This window comes from Neovison vison, chromosome 12, assembly GCF_020171115.1.
Source record: "Neovison vison isolate M4711 chromosome 12, ASM_NN_V1, whole genome shotgun sequence".
In the NCBI taxonomy this organism is placed as follows: Eukaryota; Metazoa; Chordata; class Mammalia; order Carnivora; family Mustelidae; genus Neogale; species Neogale vison.
The window spans coordinates 17,830,409-17,845,760 of record NC_058102.1 but is presented as its reverse complement, the minus strand read 5'-3'; the positions used below and the strand labels follow the sequence as shown (position 1 = coordinate 17,845,760).

The following is a 15,352-nucleotide window of genomic DNA, read 5'->3' as shown; positions in this document are numbered from 1 at the left end:
TCCAGTACCGTAGTTTTCGTACTGCAATTCTGTGATGAAGTAATGTATCACGGACATGATGTCGCTGCTCTCACAAGTGCTGCCCACAAAATGAGGGATCATCAACATGCTGGGATATTTCTTTTTGAAATCGTTCACCCAGTTGGCGATCAGAGTAGACTTCCCACAACCACGTTCTCCAGACAAGAGCAAAATGGACTTGTAAACTGGAAGGGGATTTATTCTGAAAAAATAAAGGGGCAAAATGTAGTCAAGAATATTTACAAATGGAGGGAGGGAGTGAGGGAGGGAGGAATGGAGAAAAAAATTTCCTGCGTCTCTAAGAGATATGAAATTCTAGTCTCAACTTTGGCCTCAGTTGGCTCCAAGTAAATTATTTTCCCTCTGGGGTTTAGCTCTGTCCTGTGTAAAATTAGAACAGGAGAAAGATGGTAACCTTGGAAGGCCCTTCCAGCTACACAGGTCCTAGGGTCGTCCCGCATTAACCTGGGGTTCATCAAGGGCCCAACCTGCCCAAAGGCCCAGGGAGGGAGGCTCTTCTACATCAGTCTATCGCCCCTACAGCTGCCCTGCTTAGCCCTTCCCAGGGTCAGAGCCACCATCGCCAAAGTGGCCCTCCATTGAACATCACATCAGAGGATAAGAAACAGAAGCATCCGTATGCCAGGGATTCCCATGAATCCTGATTACCATGACTTTAGAAATTACAATTGTTAGTAACTCACTAAGACATCGCCTGCTCCTCTCCCAGGGTGTTTTGGCTCGTACAACTGCAGAAAAGTGATTTCTCTGAACAGGCATGGGCACAGTATAACCTGTCCCGTTGCTTAATTTTTGTAGTGAAGAATTTCCAGATATGCAGAGGAATCCCAGGCCCACTGGTATCACTACATATAGACTCCAACCCTGTTGCTTACACATTTGTGGTTTAATAAGTATGGTTCTCGTGATTTTTTATGGATTGAAGATTCACAGAGGCAGTTAGCAGGCTTACCTTACTCACTATTAGCTTGTGACTGGCAGTGTAACTGATCATAAATTGTTGAATGAGTGAATGAAATCAAATAAATAAGCCTGACATTGGGGTGGGGCAAAGCAAGAGGATAGCAGCCTAAAGATCCACTAAAATAGGAAACCTAGGGATGCCTGGGTGGTTCAGTCGGTTAAGCCGCTGCCCTCAGCTCAGGTCATGATCCCAGGGTCCTGGGATCGAATCCCATATCGGGCTTCTTGCTCAACAAGGAGACTGCTTCTCCCTCTGTCTCTGCCTGGCTCTCTGCCTGCTTGTATGCGCTCTCTCTCTCTTGCTCTCTCTGACAAATAAATAGATAAAATCTTTAAAATAAAATAAAATAGGAAAATTAAAGCAGGTTAGGATCATTTAATAGAAATTACTCCATGAGAATTCCACCTCCATTATGATGAATTAGGAGTCGATGTGTTATTGCTTTAATTACTTTGCCATCAAATTTGAATGGCAGAATCCGATTTAGTGTCCTACCTCCACCTTTGACCTCTTTTGGTCTCTCCTCAGTCAAGTAGCCAGAGTGAGCTTGTCCAGATATGTGACATATGTCACTGCTCTGTGGTAAAAGTAGCAAAAAGCCCAACTCCTTACATTGACCTGTGAGACCAGACAAGACTCACACCCTCCCCCTATCCATGACACATCCACCCTCATTCCCTACCGCCCTCCCTACAGCCCTGACTTCCTTCCAGCTGCCTGGCCTTCTTGCCATTCCTCCAGCCTCTGGACCTCCGTGCTTGCTGTTCCCTCTGTCTGGAATGCCCGTCTAATCCAGTGTTTGCATAGCTCGCTTCCTCACCTGCTTCCAGGATTAGCCAAGGTTTTATATTTTGCTCCATAGCACTAAAGGCATCGAACCATTACATGTTTTCCATATTTGCCATGTGTGTTGCCTAGCTCCATAATGTAAACTCTGTGGAGGCAGGGAGTTTGGTCTCTTTGTTCACTACTACGTTCCCTATGTCTAGAATACTCCTTGGCTCTTAGCAGGTAAAGTCAATGAAGCAAAAATACAAATATAATACATCGACATAATTAAGCCAGGGTCCGAATGAGTTCTTCTTAAGAACAAATAGAAAATGAAAACAGTGCAAAGAAATCTATGGGTATTGTTCTAGATGGTCAGTTGTTAGGACAATGCTTTCAAACTTCAAAAGAACACCCCTCACTGTTACCTCTACATGTGACTCGGGAACTTACAGTACAAAGCATTGTTTCCAAATGTCAAAGTCCTGTTTCCACACAGCTAATTTCAAAGGGCTTGTTTCATTATTGTATTTAATTGGGCACAGTTGGGACTTGTATCTTGCAATAAAAATCTTCAAATTTCTCATCTACTCTGAAATATGCAAAATTATAACTTACGTGAGATATAATTCACGTACCCAAGTCTCACCATTTTACAGTGTACAACTCAGTGGTTTTCACTGTATTCACACGGTTGTACAAATACTACTCATTACAAACCATTTTCAGCACCCCCAAAAGAAACTCAAGACCCATCATTTCCTGTTTCTCCTCTTCTCATAACCTGCCAGCTACTAACCTACTTTCTGTCTCTATGGATTTGCCTATTCAAACCTATGATTTTTTTTTTTAAACGCATGACCTATATATTCAAACCCCTGTTATGTTTTTAAAGCCTTGCCTGGGCTCTATGTTGTATTAACCAAATAACTTGTCTTCCTCTTGGCACGCGTTCCCAGAACCACAAAGCTGTTGGTAGCTCTACCCCACAGTGGACTAAAATGGCGGGTGCAGAGACTGGGGCAGAGATGGTGGAGATGGTGGAGGGGCTGGGCCATCCCAGCCGCTGAGGTGAGTTTCCCTCAAAATACAAAACTCACAGAATAAAGAAGCTCTGTGGTAAGAAGAGGAGGAAATGAAAAGAAAAAAAATGAAAGAAAAGAATGAAAGAAAAAAAAAACTATCTCAAGAACCTCCCCATTTCTGCATATGAGACAGGCAGGGACACAGTAGACAACCCAGTCCTTCTTCAAGCCCCAGCCTCTTCCTGCCTGGAGGTGATGAGCAGAGGATTCACCACACCAGGGGGTGGGGGAGGGAAAACAGGGGTTTTGATGTGGAGGACACTGGATAAAACAGTGAGTGCATACATTGATAAGATAATTCAGTTCCATACACAAACACAAACAATAGTGTGAGCTGAATATCTCAATATAATTAAAAATGAGCTGATGATATATGTGGAAATGCTTTGTAAATTATATAACACTGTAAAAAATGCATTATTCATATTTACTGATCTAATTTCTTCTCCTTAAAGTCATTTCATCATTGTCAAGAATCACTTTGACCAACTTAGAGCAGGGTTGGGTAGAGCAGGAGACGTGCGCTTTGCCCTCCAGAGTTTCTCATCTCCTTGAGGAGACTGGAAGAAAGGAAGTGAAATAGTCATGAAAACTTTGCAAAGGCAGACTGGTATCTGATAAGGAAATTCCAAATCAAGGGTGGCTTTTCGGGGGTGCTCCTGCAGGAATGTTGGGCATAGAAAAGGGGAGGTGGGGAAGACCGCTGAAATTTGAGGGATCATATTTACTCAAGTCAGGCTATTTTGCTCAAGCCTAAAAAGGCTTGAGATTTCTTGACATCTTACCTGAGAAGAGAGTCTAAGTTGGAACCAGGTGCAGCGCTGTTACAATCAAATCCCACATCCTTTAAGGCAAATCTTTCCAAGATTTCAAAGATTCTATTTGATTCCTTGGAAATTACAAATACTTGCTTGCACTTCTCAGTAAACTCTTCATGATAGAAACGTTCAAAGCTGTGCTTATAGTCTTTATAGACAGAAAGACAAGTTTTAGTACCTTACATTTGTTTCACATTTTCTACTACATATGGTTATTATAAATGCCCAGGAAGGTATCTCCCCTTCTGTATCCTTATCACCTTCTCCCTAGGCTGGCATCGTATTTCACAGCCTGTTTCATATTCTAATGAAAGCAAACAACAGGCAAGCAATTTAATCTTATTTATTTGTATATGAAATCCTACTTAGAATTCCAAGTTATTTCTTGACCTGGGAATAACAGGAGCAAAAAAAATAAAAATAAAAAACTGGGTTTGTAGCATACCTCCCCTCATCTTTTTAGATTGTTATCTAGTATGAAGTTACCTAATTCAATCTTGTAGCAAATGTATATAAGTGTATTCATGGCAGGGGTTGGGAGAGTGGGGCATATTTTTGGACAAGATGCCCTAATGCAATGACAACCATGGGTACAGATGTAACTCTGCCACTGGGCAAGCCCCTTAAACTCTCTGGTGAACTAAGGGGCAGAACTAGACTTGGATCTCTGAGTGATTCCTTCTAGTTTCAATTTACTGTAATTCTAAACGTGCAGTTTAATTAAAGTCAAGGTGTTCTGGACTGCCAAAATGCCCTTCTGTCTCTGGAGAGACTTATATCCTCAGGGTTTTGTTTTTTGTTTTTAATGGAGGGAGGATGTTATACAAGAAAATGAATGCAGGTAGGTTCCCGAGATACTCACCTTGTACCTCCACAGTTAACTGGGTTGCCCTCTGGTTCTAGTTAAAGCCAAAGAGACCTGGAAGACCTAGAGTCTGGCCAAAGTCAGCTTCAGATTTCAAGATCTTAGAATTGAGAATGATCCTACAGTCTAATGGGTCTCTTGAGGTAAACCTGAACCTTACCCATTAATCTTAAGCATCTTCAAGGAACTCAGACATTGTTACTATGAGTTAAGAGTGTGAACCAATAGGTCCACATTGCCTTACAATAAACACTGGCTCCCCAAATATCTTTTGTTACCCATCCCCCATCCCCACCAGATTTTGGAACTCCCTGGGTGGTAAAACGGTATCAAAGATACAAAAGAAAAATAATATAGCACTTCTTTCTAAAGCCCTTTTTAAAATAATGTATCCATTCTGTAACTTCTAATTCACACATTTAGTCCACATGTTATACATTCAAAAGTCTAAAGCTATTTTTTCCAATAATAACTAAAATCAAAGGCTAACGAGAATACTATGGAGAAATATCCTGTCTCTAACCCAAATAGACCTGATTATTATTTTTTTTTAACCTATAATGTGTTATTTGCTTCGGGGGTACGGGTCTGTGAGTCATCAGTCTTACACAATTCACAGCACTCACCATAGCACATACCCTCCCCAATGTCCATCACCAGCCACCCTCTCCCAACCCCCCCACCCCCTCAGCAACCCTCAGTTTGTTTCCTGAGATTAAGAGTCTCTTAAGGTTTGTCTCCCTCCCCGGTCCCATCCCTCCCCAATCCCATTTTGTTTCACTTTTTCCCTCCCTACTCCCAACGACCCCACCATCCACCCTGTATCAGAGAGATCAAAAGATAATTGGACAGACTTGATTCTTGAACACATTAGGAAGTATTGATCTATACATGCAGTTCAGACTGAGATTAGTCAAAGAATATCACTAATCATCATATTTCGAGCGTTAGCCAAATCATCTGTTCTTCCAGAACTCATTTGTTGCTATCGTTCCCATCAGCTATTTACTTTGTGCCTCACACGCATCAGGCATGGCTTTTAGCTATTTTACACACATTATTACTCTCGAGGTGGTGAATGTTAACTCATTATGTAGAAGAAGAAACGACAGCTTGCCAATATTGTTGTTTGCTCAGAGTCACACACATCTAGGAATTGAAAAATCTGAGGTCTGAGAACATGAGTGTCCCTAGACATTCCAAAACTCCAAGCTTGTAGTAAATATTCAGGATATTTTGGGGGCACTCAACACCCATTCACCTCCTCTAGTTTCCTTAACAGCCGCAGATCACCATCCAGTGTCCCACCTGTCCTGACTCTCAATTCACTTTCTTCCAGCGGGTCTGACTCCACCTCCAGCTCCAGGGGGTATCTGACCCAGGGTTAGCCAATCAGAGCATCACCTGGCACCAGGGATTTAACCAGTTACAAGCATATGGTCCCAGTCAGGCTAATCAGAGACAAAAAGACTCAATGCTAGGACTTTGAGCCACTTCTGCTGGACTTGAACGTGGAGCTATTACAGCCATCTTCCTTCCATGATGAAGGAGCAAGGAACTGAGGCAGTATCAGGACCGCAGAGCCATGATGATAAACAGTAAGAAACCAGGGCAAGTCATACTGTTTGACCCACTGCTTAAGCCTGAGTTGAACCAGACCTAATCCTAGGCTTTAAAGGTATATAAGCAAATGAATTCCCTTTTTGTTTCAGGCAATTTGAGTCACCTGCAACCCAAAGAGTTATGATTGACACACTATTCTTTTCTAGGACTCCAAAATGATTTGGCTTGTAGGCAGAGTTGATCAGCACCAGTGGGATTTCGCCACCCGACTCCCTCCCCACCAACAATGCATTCGAATGAGTTTAGGTGAGTCAACTCTGTCTTGCTCAGTTCACCAAGATCCACCTGCTCCCTGCCATAAGGCCTATTGCCCACCTGGCCCCTGAGAGCATTTGGGAATGCACCACCTGCCATCATTTTGCAATCTCACGTTAATGGGGCCCTTGCAACAGTAATTCATAACCTTTTCTGGGTCATGGAACCTTCTGAGAATCTGATCAAAGACACAGGCCATCTTCTTACCCACCCCCAAAACACATATGCACATAAACATTCTATTTTTTATATGATTTTAAGGGCATCCCAAAGACAGACCCAAAATGGTGAAAAATCTCTGCCTTACTCTAATATTGCTCTGCCCTTTCTGTGTCTGCAAGACGCTACCTTCAAAAATAAATGTAATCACTTCATTTAGAGCCAGGATGGCAAGTTGTGCTCCTCAGATTTTAAAGCGTATGCAACTCCCCTGGTCATCTTATTAAAATGTACTCCCTGATTCAGTGGACCTGGAATGCTTTTCTATCAACTCACAGGTGATGCCAACGCTGCGGGTCCACAGATTACTTCGCAGTAAGGGTGAGGGATGTTTAGCAGTACCCCGACCTCCACCCACGAAGGTGCCAGGAGCACTCCCCCAACTCTGACACCAAAATGACTTCAGACGAGGCCAAATGTCCCATGGCAGCGGGGAGGGGGGGGGCGCAGGCAGACAACCAGCTGGGGCTGAGAAGCTCTGCTCTAGATCTATTGCCTTAACTGCCAGATATTTGAGGCCTTCTCCGAGCTCCTGGGATTCCTAAATAATCTTCCATGACCCTTTATTTGCTCTTATTTCCAGTTTCAAAAATCTTCAAATGGAGAAACGCACGTTACAGAAATATGGTAACAACTTTCAATGCTTAAGGAATATTTTCAATCATTGCAGAAGTCCTCTTACAAGGAAGACATGCAAAACACGCTAACTTTATGTTGATAAGACACTTAGCTGTATCTCCACCATTACTCACCCATATGTTCAATCATGAAAGTGGCTGGGTAAAGTTGTTTTATCACAACCGACCAGTCTTTGAAAACCAGCTCACCCAACTCATGGAGGTCTTGATAAAATCGGACAGGGAGTCCTTTATTAATAATTTTGGCCTTAAGCTTGCCAACCCTTAATTTTTCTTCATCATTCAGAGAGCCTGAGAGAAGCTTCTCCTTTTCCTCATCTAAAGTCTTCAGCAGCGTGGGTCCAGTCCTAAAGTAAAAATACTGAAATTGAGACTTCTTCAGAAATGCCGCTTGGATGATCTCAAACTCCGTCAAACTGTAGTTGGGATTCTCCAGGACCCAAGGATAACCATTTTTTGCAGCAACATAGAGATTCTGCTCGATTGGGGATAAACTTGACAAGTCAGTTCCTTTGGAGAACAGTAAAGGCACATGGTCAGGGAGAAAGTCCCCGTACGTCTGGCCCAGCATGCAGATGAGAAAGGGAAAGCAGCTGTTCACGTAGTCGAGACAGAGCTTCAGGCGTTGGGCGTGGAGACAAGAATGCTGTCTGAACAGGTTGGAGGATGAGGGCGGCGGGGCCATCAACGCCGCACACCTCAGGTCTACAGCTTTGAAATACGTGCCCCGGGAAATGCAGAGCTCATTAAGCTGAGGAAAGATGTAGTTTGCCAAAAAGTCTCTCTCTTCTTGAAAATCCTTCAGAGTTGAGCAGATGTAAGGCTGAATGGGTTTCTGGAACTTGAAGACAAATTGGGCATACTTATCTACATTTGCCTTCTGGCTTATTTCACTTTGCTCAGGGGATGACATCGTGCTTAAAATACAACCATTTTCATCCTGGCATAGCTGCCAATCTCCACGGCTTCTAAGACTTCTTCCTAATTATGTTAGTTACAAACACTTTGAAAACTTTCCCCAAAATGGTTTCTGTCTTATTGACATGTGAAGGTGGGAGGTGCCAACCAATGGGCAAATCAGATTTAAAAGTCTAGTGGAAGACTGAAAAAGAAAAAAAAATTCATTTTAGGATTAAAGGAAGTTCACATTCCCCTTCTCCCCCATAGCTTTTGCTGACAACCTAAGAACCACAAGGTGAGCAAGCATTGGACCCAAGGCTCTCCCCCTCTCCCCAGACTACCGTTCCACCTTCCCAGTATTCCTGCCACCCACTGCTACTTCTACCCCCTATAAATTTGGAAATCACGCAAGGGGACTTCCTGAGTGTGTGAAAAGGAAGACAAACCCATAGAAGAATCTTTATGTATCTACGAGTTGAATTACCCAAGACCCATGACCAAGGTCAGAAGCAAGAATGAATAGGTATGAAGTCGAGATTGGGATAAGAAGAAGATACCAAAGTGTAGCAAGGCCCGAGATCAGTAATGCACCAGGCATATAAGAGACACGAAGAATTTGGGATCTAAGACCTTCAAGAAGTTCTGCAACACTTTTTTTAAAAATCTTAAATTGAACAGACTCATACAAATTCCATCCACCTACCTGAGCTAGGAATTCAATTCCACTGAGCTAATGATAAAAAACACACCCTCCAACACTGATGTAGATATGCTTGCACCTTGCTCAGAAGAAAAAAAAATAAATAAATGAAAACAACCCTGTTTATGAGATTTTTCTTAATGCAACTCATTTCCATACCAAGCACTGCTTTTTGGGTTATGTTTTTGCCTCCACCTAAGGAGAAACATCATGTTATCATGTATACGGCAATTTTTCATCATAATTCCCTGACAAGAATAATGCAGTACCTTTTTAAAAAGTGTTAACCCTTTCACTTTGAATTGTCACAGTAGCTCAATGATAGCTAATATTGCCACCCTACTTTACAGTCAAAGAAACAAAAGTTCAAACAGGATAAGCAACATGTCCAAAGTCACTTGGCTAGTGAACAGAGAGCCAGGATCTAAACACAGGTTAGCCTAACTCCTTAACAAATAGTTTACAGTGTCTCCATATTACAGAGATAATGAAATCCCTTAAATCAATGGGTGGAAATGTCTATCCGATAAATAATATTGTAATAAAGAGGTGGCAAAAAAATCAGTTCAAGCTGTACTCTCACACTACTGCACCAAAAAAAAAAAAAAAAACTAAAAAAACGACAGAATAGTTGTCATGAGTGCTTTATTAACAGACTTCTCTTCTGCCATGTAGGAGGCTGGAATTAGATTATCAGCCCTTGCAAATATCCACCTTCTCCTAGTCCCATGTAATCAGAAATCATTTCTCTTTTAATTTCTACCCTATTCTCAACACCGAGTATAATGACTGGCTAAGAGTAGGTGATAGGGAAATATTTGTTGAATGAAAATTTTAACATAATTTTTCAATGAAAAGAAAATATAATTAAATATTTATCAAACCATGGGCGCTTGGGTGGCTCAGTGGGTTAAGCCGCTGCCTTCGGCTCAGGTCATGATCTCAGGGTCCTGGGATCAAGGCCCGCATCGGGCTCTCTGCTCAGCAGGGAGCCTGCCTCCTCCTCTCTCTCTGCCTGCCTCTCAGCCTGCTTGTGATCTCTCTCTGTCAAATAAATAAATAAAATCTTTAAAAAATAAATAAATAAATAAATATTTATCAAACCTGGAGAGGATTTCTGAAACTTACAAGCTGTAGAAGAAGTCACAATGGATGGACAGACACGGTTACATTTTGAAAGGACTTAAAAGGCAATCAACAGACTGTAAAAAATATTTGCCACAAATAAGTTTATCTTTATTTAAAAAAAAATACTGGCATCCTAGTAGATTATAAGCAAAAGATACAAACAGAGAAAAAGAAAAACAATACAAGAATACATATAAAAGCACATGAAACCTTTCTAGAATTCAAAAAAAAAATTTTAAAGCAATGATATAGATTTTTAAGTTTAAGTATGTAACTTTGGTGAAATTTTATGTCACATATAGCTATGGAACTGTAAACTGGTAATTTTGGAAAGCTATTGGAAGGTATGTTTAGAAAATAAATGATAATATATTTCAAAACATATTAAAATGTTTACAATTTTTGATTCAGTGATTCTACTTTCTGGGAATCTCTCCAAGGAACTAATCAAAATAGCGAAAAACTATAGCCATTAAAATGTCATTATATTGTTTATGATAGAAAAAAATGATAAAAGCAAGTAAACTAAGTGGTCTTTGCTTTTTGTTAAGGGAATAACTAATAGGACAAAAGTACAACCACAGGTGGCAGCTTGTATATCTGTTAAAAAGACAGTTATAGAAAAAAAAAAAAAAAGACAGTTACGGACTTCTTCTTTTAGCCATGATAGAATGATAGGGACTAGACTTACCTATCCTCTTCAGAAAATTAGAACACTGGACAAAATATATTAAACAGACCTCAGGCAGTATGGGAGTATGAATCCTGCAAACTAGAGAAGTTTGTCAGGAAAAGAAGACTTTGGAACAAGGGTGTTATTAGACTAGGAGTGACATTACATAATGATAAAGCAGTCAGTCCACCAAGAAGACATAACAATCCTAAGACTGTATGCACCTAACAACACAGCTCCAAAATACATAAAGCAAAAACTGGCAGAGGGGCGCCTGGGTGGCTCAGGGGTTTAAGGCCTCTGCCTTTGGCTCAGGTCATGATCCCAGGGTTCTGGGATGGAGCCCCACATCGGGCTCTCTGCTCAGCAGGGAGCCTGCTTCCTCCTCTCTCTCTGCCTGCCTCTCTGCCTACTTGTGATCTCTATCTGTCAAATAAATAAATAAAATATTTTTTAAAAATGGCAGAAATGGAAGGAGAAACAGACAGACCCTTAACATAGTTAGAGATTTCAACACTCCCATTCATATATTATGTATTTTGTGCTACAACAGCAGAGTTGAGAAGTTGAGCCTGTGTGCAGGTATTGAGTACAAAGCCTGAAATATTTTCTATCTGGCCCTTTAAATGATGTTCACTGACCTCCATTCTGGGCCACAAACCAAAAACTCAGCAAATCTGAAAGAACTGAAACCATATAAAGTGTGCTCTCTAACCACAGTGGTTAAATTAATTAGAAACTAATAGAGCCTGAAAAATTCACAAACTCTGGGAATTAAACATAACATTTCCAAATTTCTAAATTTGTGGGTGGAAAAGGAAGTAAAAAAGAAAAATCAGTAATAGAAAGCAGATTACTTCTTGTCTGGTGGAGGGTGGGAAAGGAAATAACTTGAAAGGGTCGTGAGAGAACTCTTTAGGGCAATGGAAATTTTTTTAGAAGATTTTATTTATTTACAAGAAAGAGAAAGAGAGCACGAGCAGAGGGAAGATGCAGAGGGAGAAGCAGACTCCTTGCTGAGTGGGAGCCTGATGTAGGGCTCGATGTGGGGCTCACTCCCAGGACCCTGAAATCATGACCTGAGCTGAAAGCAGACATTTAATTTACTGAGCCACTCAGGCACCCCGGGAATTTTAATTCTAGTTGTGGTCAGGTATAGGCAGTCATTAAAATTTATCAACTGAACATATTTAAAATGGGTGTATTTAAATTATATGTAAATTATACTGAGATAAAGTTATTTCTTAAAAAGTCTGAGAACTAGCAAGAGGAAAATACTTATAAGGGTTAGTTAAAAAGAAATAAAAACTATAGGCCATAATATATGCCTTAAAATTAATAATAATAATAAAATAATAAATGCCTTAAAAAGCAACAAAACACAGCTAAGTATGGGAAACAGCACAGTAAAGTGGTGAAAGGTCCAAGCTCAGAAGCCAAATTCCCTGGATTCAAGTTCTTCTAGTAAGTTTCTTAATCTCACCATGCTTTGGTTTCCTCATCTGCAAAATAGGGATAATGCTATCTATATCATAGAATAGTTGAGAAGATCGAGGCACCTGGGTGGCTCAGTGGCTCAGTGGCTCAGTCTTCAGCCTGGGTCATGATCTCACGGTCCTGGGATTGAGCCCCACATCAGGCTCTCTGCTCAGCCGGGAGCCTGCTTCTGCCTCTCTCTCTCTCTGCTTGCCTCTCTGCCTGCTTGGGATCTCTCTCTCTCTCTCTCTCTGTGTCAAATAAGTAAATAAAATCTTTAAAATTAAAAAAAAATAGTTGAGAAGATCAAACAAGTTATTAGAGGCAAAATGTTAAGAATAGCACCTATAACAAATATTCAATGAATGTTAACTATAATCATTAGAAAAAATGCACATGAGAAAAAACCAGGAAAGAACAATGGTATGGTAGCTGTGTCAGAATGGCTAATTATAGCAGATTATGGCGTGTCTATTTCCTGGCTGGCTCACCTGGCTGGCTCAGTTGGCGGGATGTGCAACTCTTGGTCTCGGGGTTGTAGGTTCAAGCCCCATTCTGGGTGTAGAATTTGCTTAAATATAAAATCTTAGGGGTGCCTGGGTGGTTCGATCCATTAAACATCTGTCTTTGGAGGCACCTGGATGGCTCAGTGCATTAAAGCCGTTGCCTTCGGTGCAGGTCATGATCCCAGAGTCCTGGGATCAAGCCCCACATCGGGGCTCTCTGCTCAGCAGGGAGCCTGCTTCCCCCTCTCTCTGCCTGCCTCTCTGCCTGCTTGTGATCTCTGTCAAATAAATTTAAAAAAAAAAAAACCTTAAAAAAAAATCTGTCTTTGGCTCAGGTCTTGATCTCAGGGTCCTGGGATTGAGCTCCACGTCAGGCTCCCTGCTCAGTGGGAAGTCTGCTGTCCTCTCCCTCTGCCCCTCCTTCTCCCTCCCCCACCTCATGCTCACAAGCGTGCTCTCTCTCTCAAACATATAAATAAAAATCTTTTTTTAAAAAATCTTTTAAAAAGGTAAAATAAAATAAAAAATAATATCCACGCCTTGCTCCACAATTGCTAATAATGAGCCTTCCCAGTTTTTGCCGGAAAAGGGGATTAAGACAGGGGAGGGGGGGAGCAGAAGGAACCTAAATGGAAGGAGTTATTTTTGAGTGGAAGGAAAATATAGAAAAGACGTGACTTTTAATTGTTAAAACAATTTAGTACAAAAAAGAATTTTAACCAGAAGCTTCATTATTACCATAAGTGCAAAAACCTTATCATATGCCACAAATAGATGGTAGCCATAAAAATAAATGCCTTAAAAAGCAAACAGTGTGAAAAAAATTCTAGTTAGATATACTTCTCTTTTTACTGAATAGATTAACATGTACTTACTAGAGAGACATTTAAGACAAACTTGTACCAAACTAACTTTCTCTTGGCCTAATCAAAAAGACTGAAACAGAATTGAAAGCCCCAACATGTACACCAGGAAATCAAAATTATTTAATATCTGTCCCTGGCCCATCTGATAGCAGTAAGGGGCATCGATCAGAGTGGGTACACTCTTGGAATTGAACTTGGGTGTTGGAGTCCCATAAACCCTGCCTCAAACTGACTGTGACACCTGTAGATCTGGAAAGAATGACCACATCCATGACGGGATTAAATGAGACTTAGCATAATAAGCACCTAATTGTGCTAAAATTCATTTTAACACTGCTAAAATGGATTTCTCATAAAGAAATATCCTGCCCGACGGGGTGCCTGGGTGGCTCAGTGGGTTGGGCCTCTGCCTTTGGCTCGGGTTGTGATCTCAGGGTCCTGGGATCGAGCCCCGCATCAGGCTCTCTGCTCAGCAGGGAGCTTGCTCCCGCCTCCCTTTTCTCTGTCTGCCTCTCTGCCTGCTTGTGATCTCTCTCTGAGTCAAATAAATGAATAAAATCTTTAAGAAGAAGAAGAAAAAAGAAATATCCTGCCCAACAGATTTTTTAAACAAGTTATCACTGTTTAATTTATTTATAATCTACAAGGTTCATACTAAGCCCTCAATGTTTGCTATTCCTATTGTTGTCAACTGTAATATGACCTTTACTGCAAATGTTTGCCTTCATATTTTGTGATACAGCAGGCGCAACAGCATTACTCCATATATCACTGTACTTTATAACTAAAAGCTATGAAAGTACCTATTAATGGGTCCAAAGTTCCTCTGACCTTTTACAGAAATTTCTCTCAATATTTTAAGGCTTAGAAATTTCTATATTCAAATGCCACACCCTCTGCTCCCCACTCACAATGACCACAGGTTCCAACTTTGGTAAGTTTACCCTTGACAGCCCCAGATTTTTTTAAGCTTCTAATGCTTAAAATGTCAATGGTAGAAATGTAAATTGGTACAACTATTCCAGAGGGCAATTTTTACTGTCAAAATCCTTCCAAAACAAGTCGTATTTTTTACCAAGCATTCCAATTTTAAAAAATCATCTTGTATGTAAGGATTTATCAATAAGGATTTTCAATGTAGCAATATTTATGATGGTTTAAAAATTTGTTACAAACTAAAGACCTAACAATAATAAATTGGACAATCACAGTATAGTCATAATGTGAAACAGTGTATATCCATTAAAAGATAACTTGTAAAAATGTTTATATGGAGGAACCTCACTCACATGGTGGCTCAGTTGTTCATCGTCTGCCTTTGGCTCAGAGCTCAGGTCATGATCCCAGGGTCCTGGGATCAAGCCCTATGTCAGGCTCCCTACTCAGCAGAAAGCCTGCTTTTCCCTTTCCCACTCCCCCTGCTTGTGCCTCCCACACACACACGCTGTGTATCTTTCTATCAAATAAAATCTTTTAAAAAATGCTTATATGGGCAAAAGTTTACCATATATTGACAAGTGAAAAGGTTTCAAAACAGTATTATTATGTGATTCTAATTTTAATTTTAAAATACATGTTAAGGGACGCCTGGGTGGCTCAGTTGGTTGAACGACTGCCTTCGGCTCAGGGCGTGATCCTGGAGTCCCGGGATCGAGTCCCACATCAGGCTCCCAGCTCCATGGGGAGTCTGCTTCGCTCTCTGACCTTCTCCTCGCTCGTGCTCTCTCTCACTGTCTCTCTCTCTCAAATAAATAAATAAAATCTTTAAAAATAAAATAAAATAAAATACATGTTAAATTTTAATGCAGACAATAAGATGTCTATAG

General features: G+C 40.8%; 1 protein-coding gene across 1 annotated transcript in view; it reads right to left on the bottom strand.

The window, feature by feature from the left end:
* The window catches only part of LOC122891227 (putative tetratricopeptide repeat protein 41), a 59,569-nt gene extending 51,336 nt beyond the window's left edge, over positions 1 to 8,233 (bottom strand). Inside the window, exons 1-3 of the mRNA XM_044226738.1 lie at positions 7,392 to 8,233; positions 3,645 to 3,825; positions 9 to 223 (exon numbers count right to left, since the gene is read on the bottom strand). Of these exons, the coding sequence (XP_044082673.1) occupies positions 9 to 223; positions 3,645 to 3,825; positions 7,392 to 8,190 (1,195 nt within the window). The 5' untranslated portion in view covers positions 8,191 to 8,233. The remainder of the gene's footprint in view (positions 1 to 8; positions 224 to 3,644; positions 3,826 to 7,391) is intronic.
* Between the last annotated feature and the right edge of the window lie 7,119 nt (positions 8,234 to 15,352).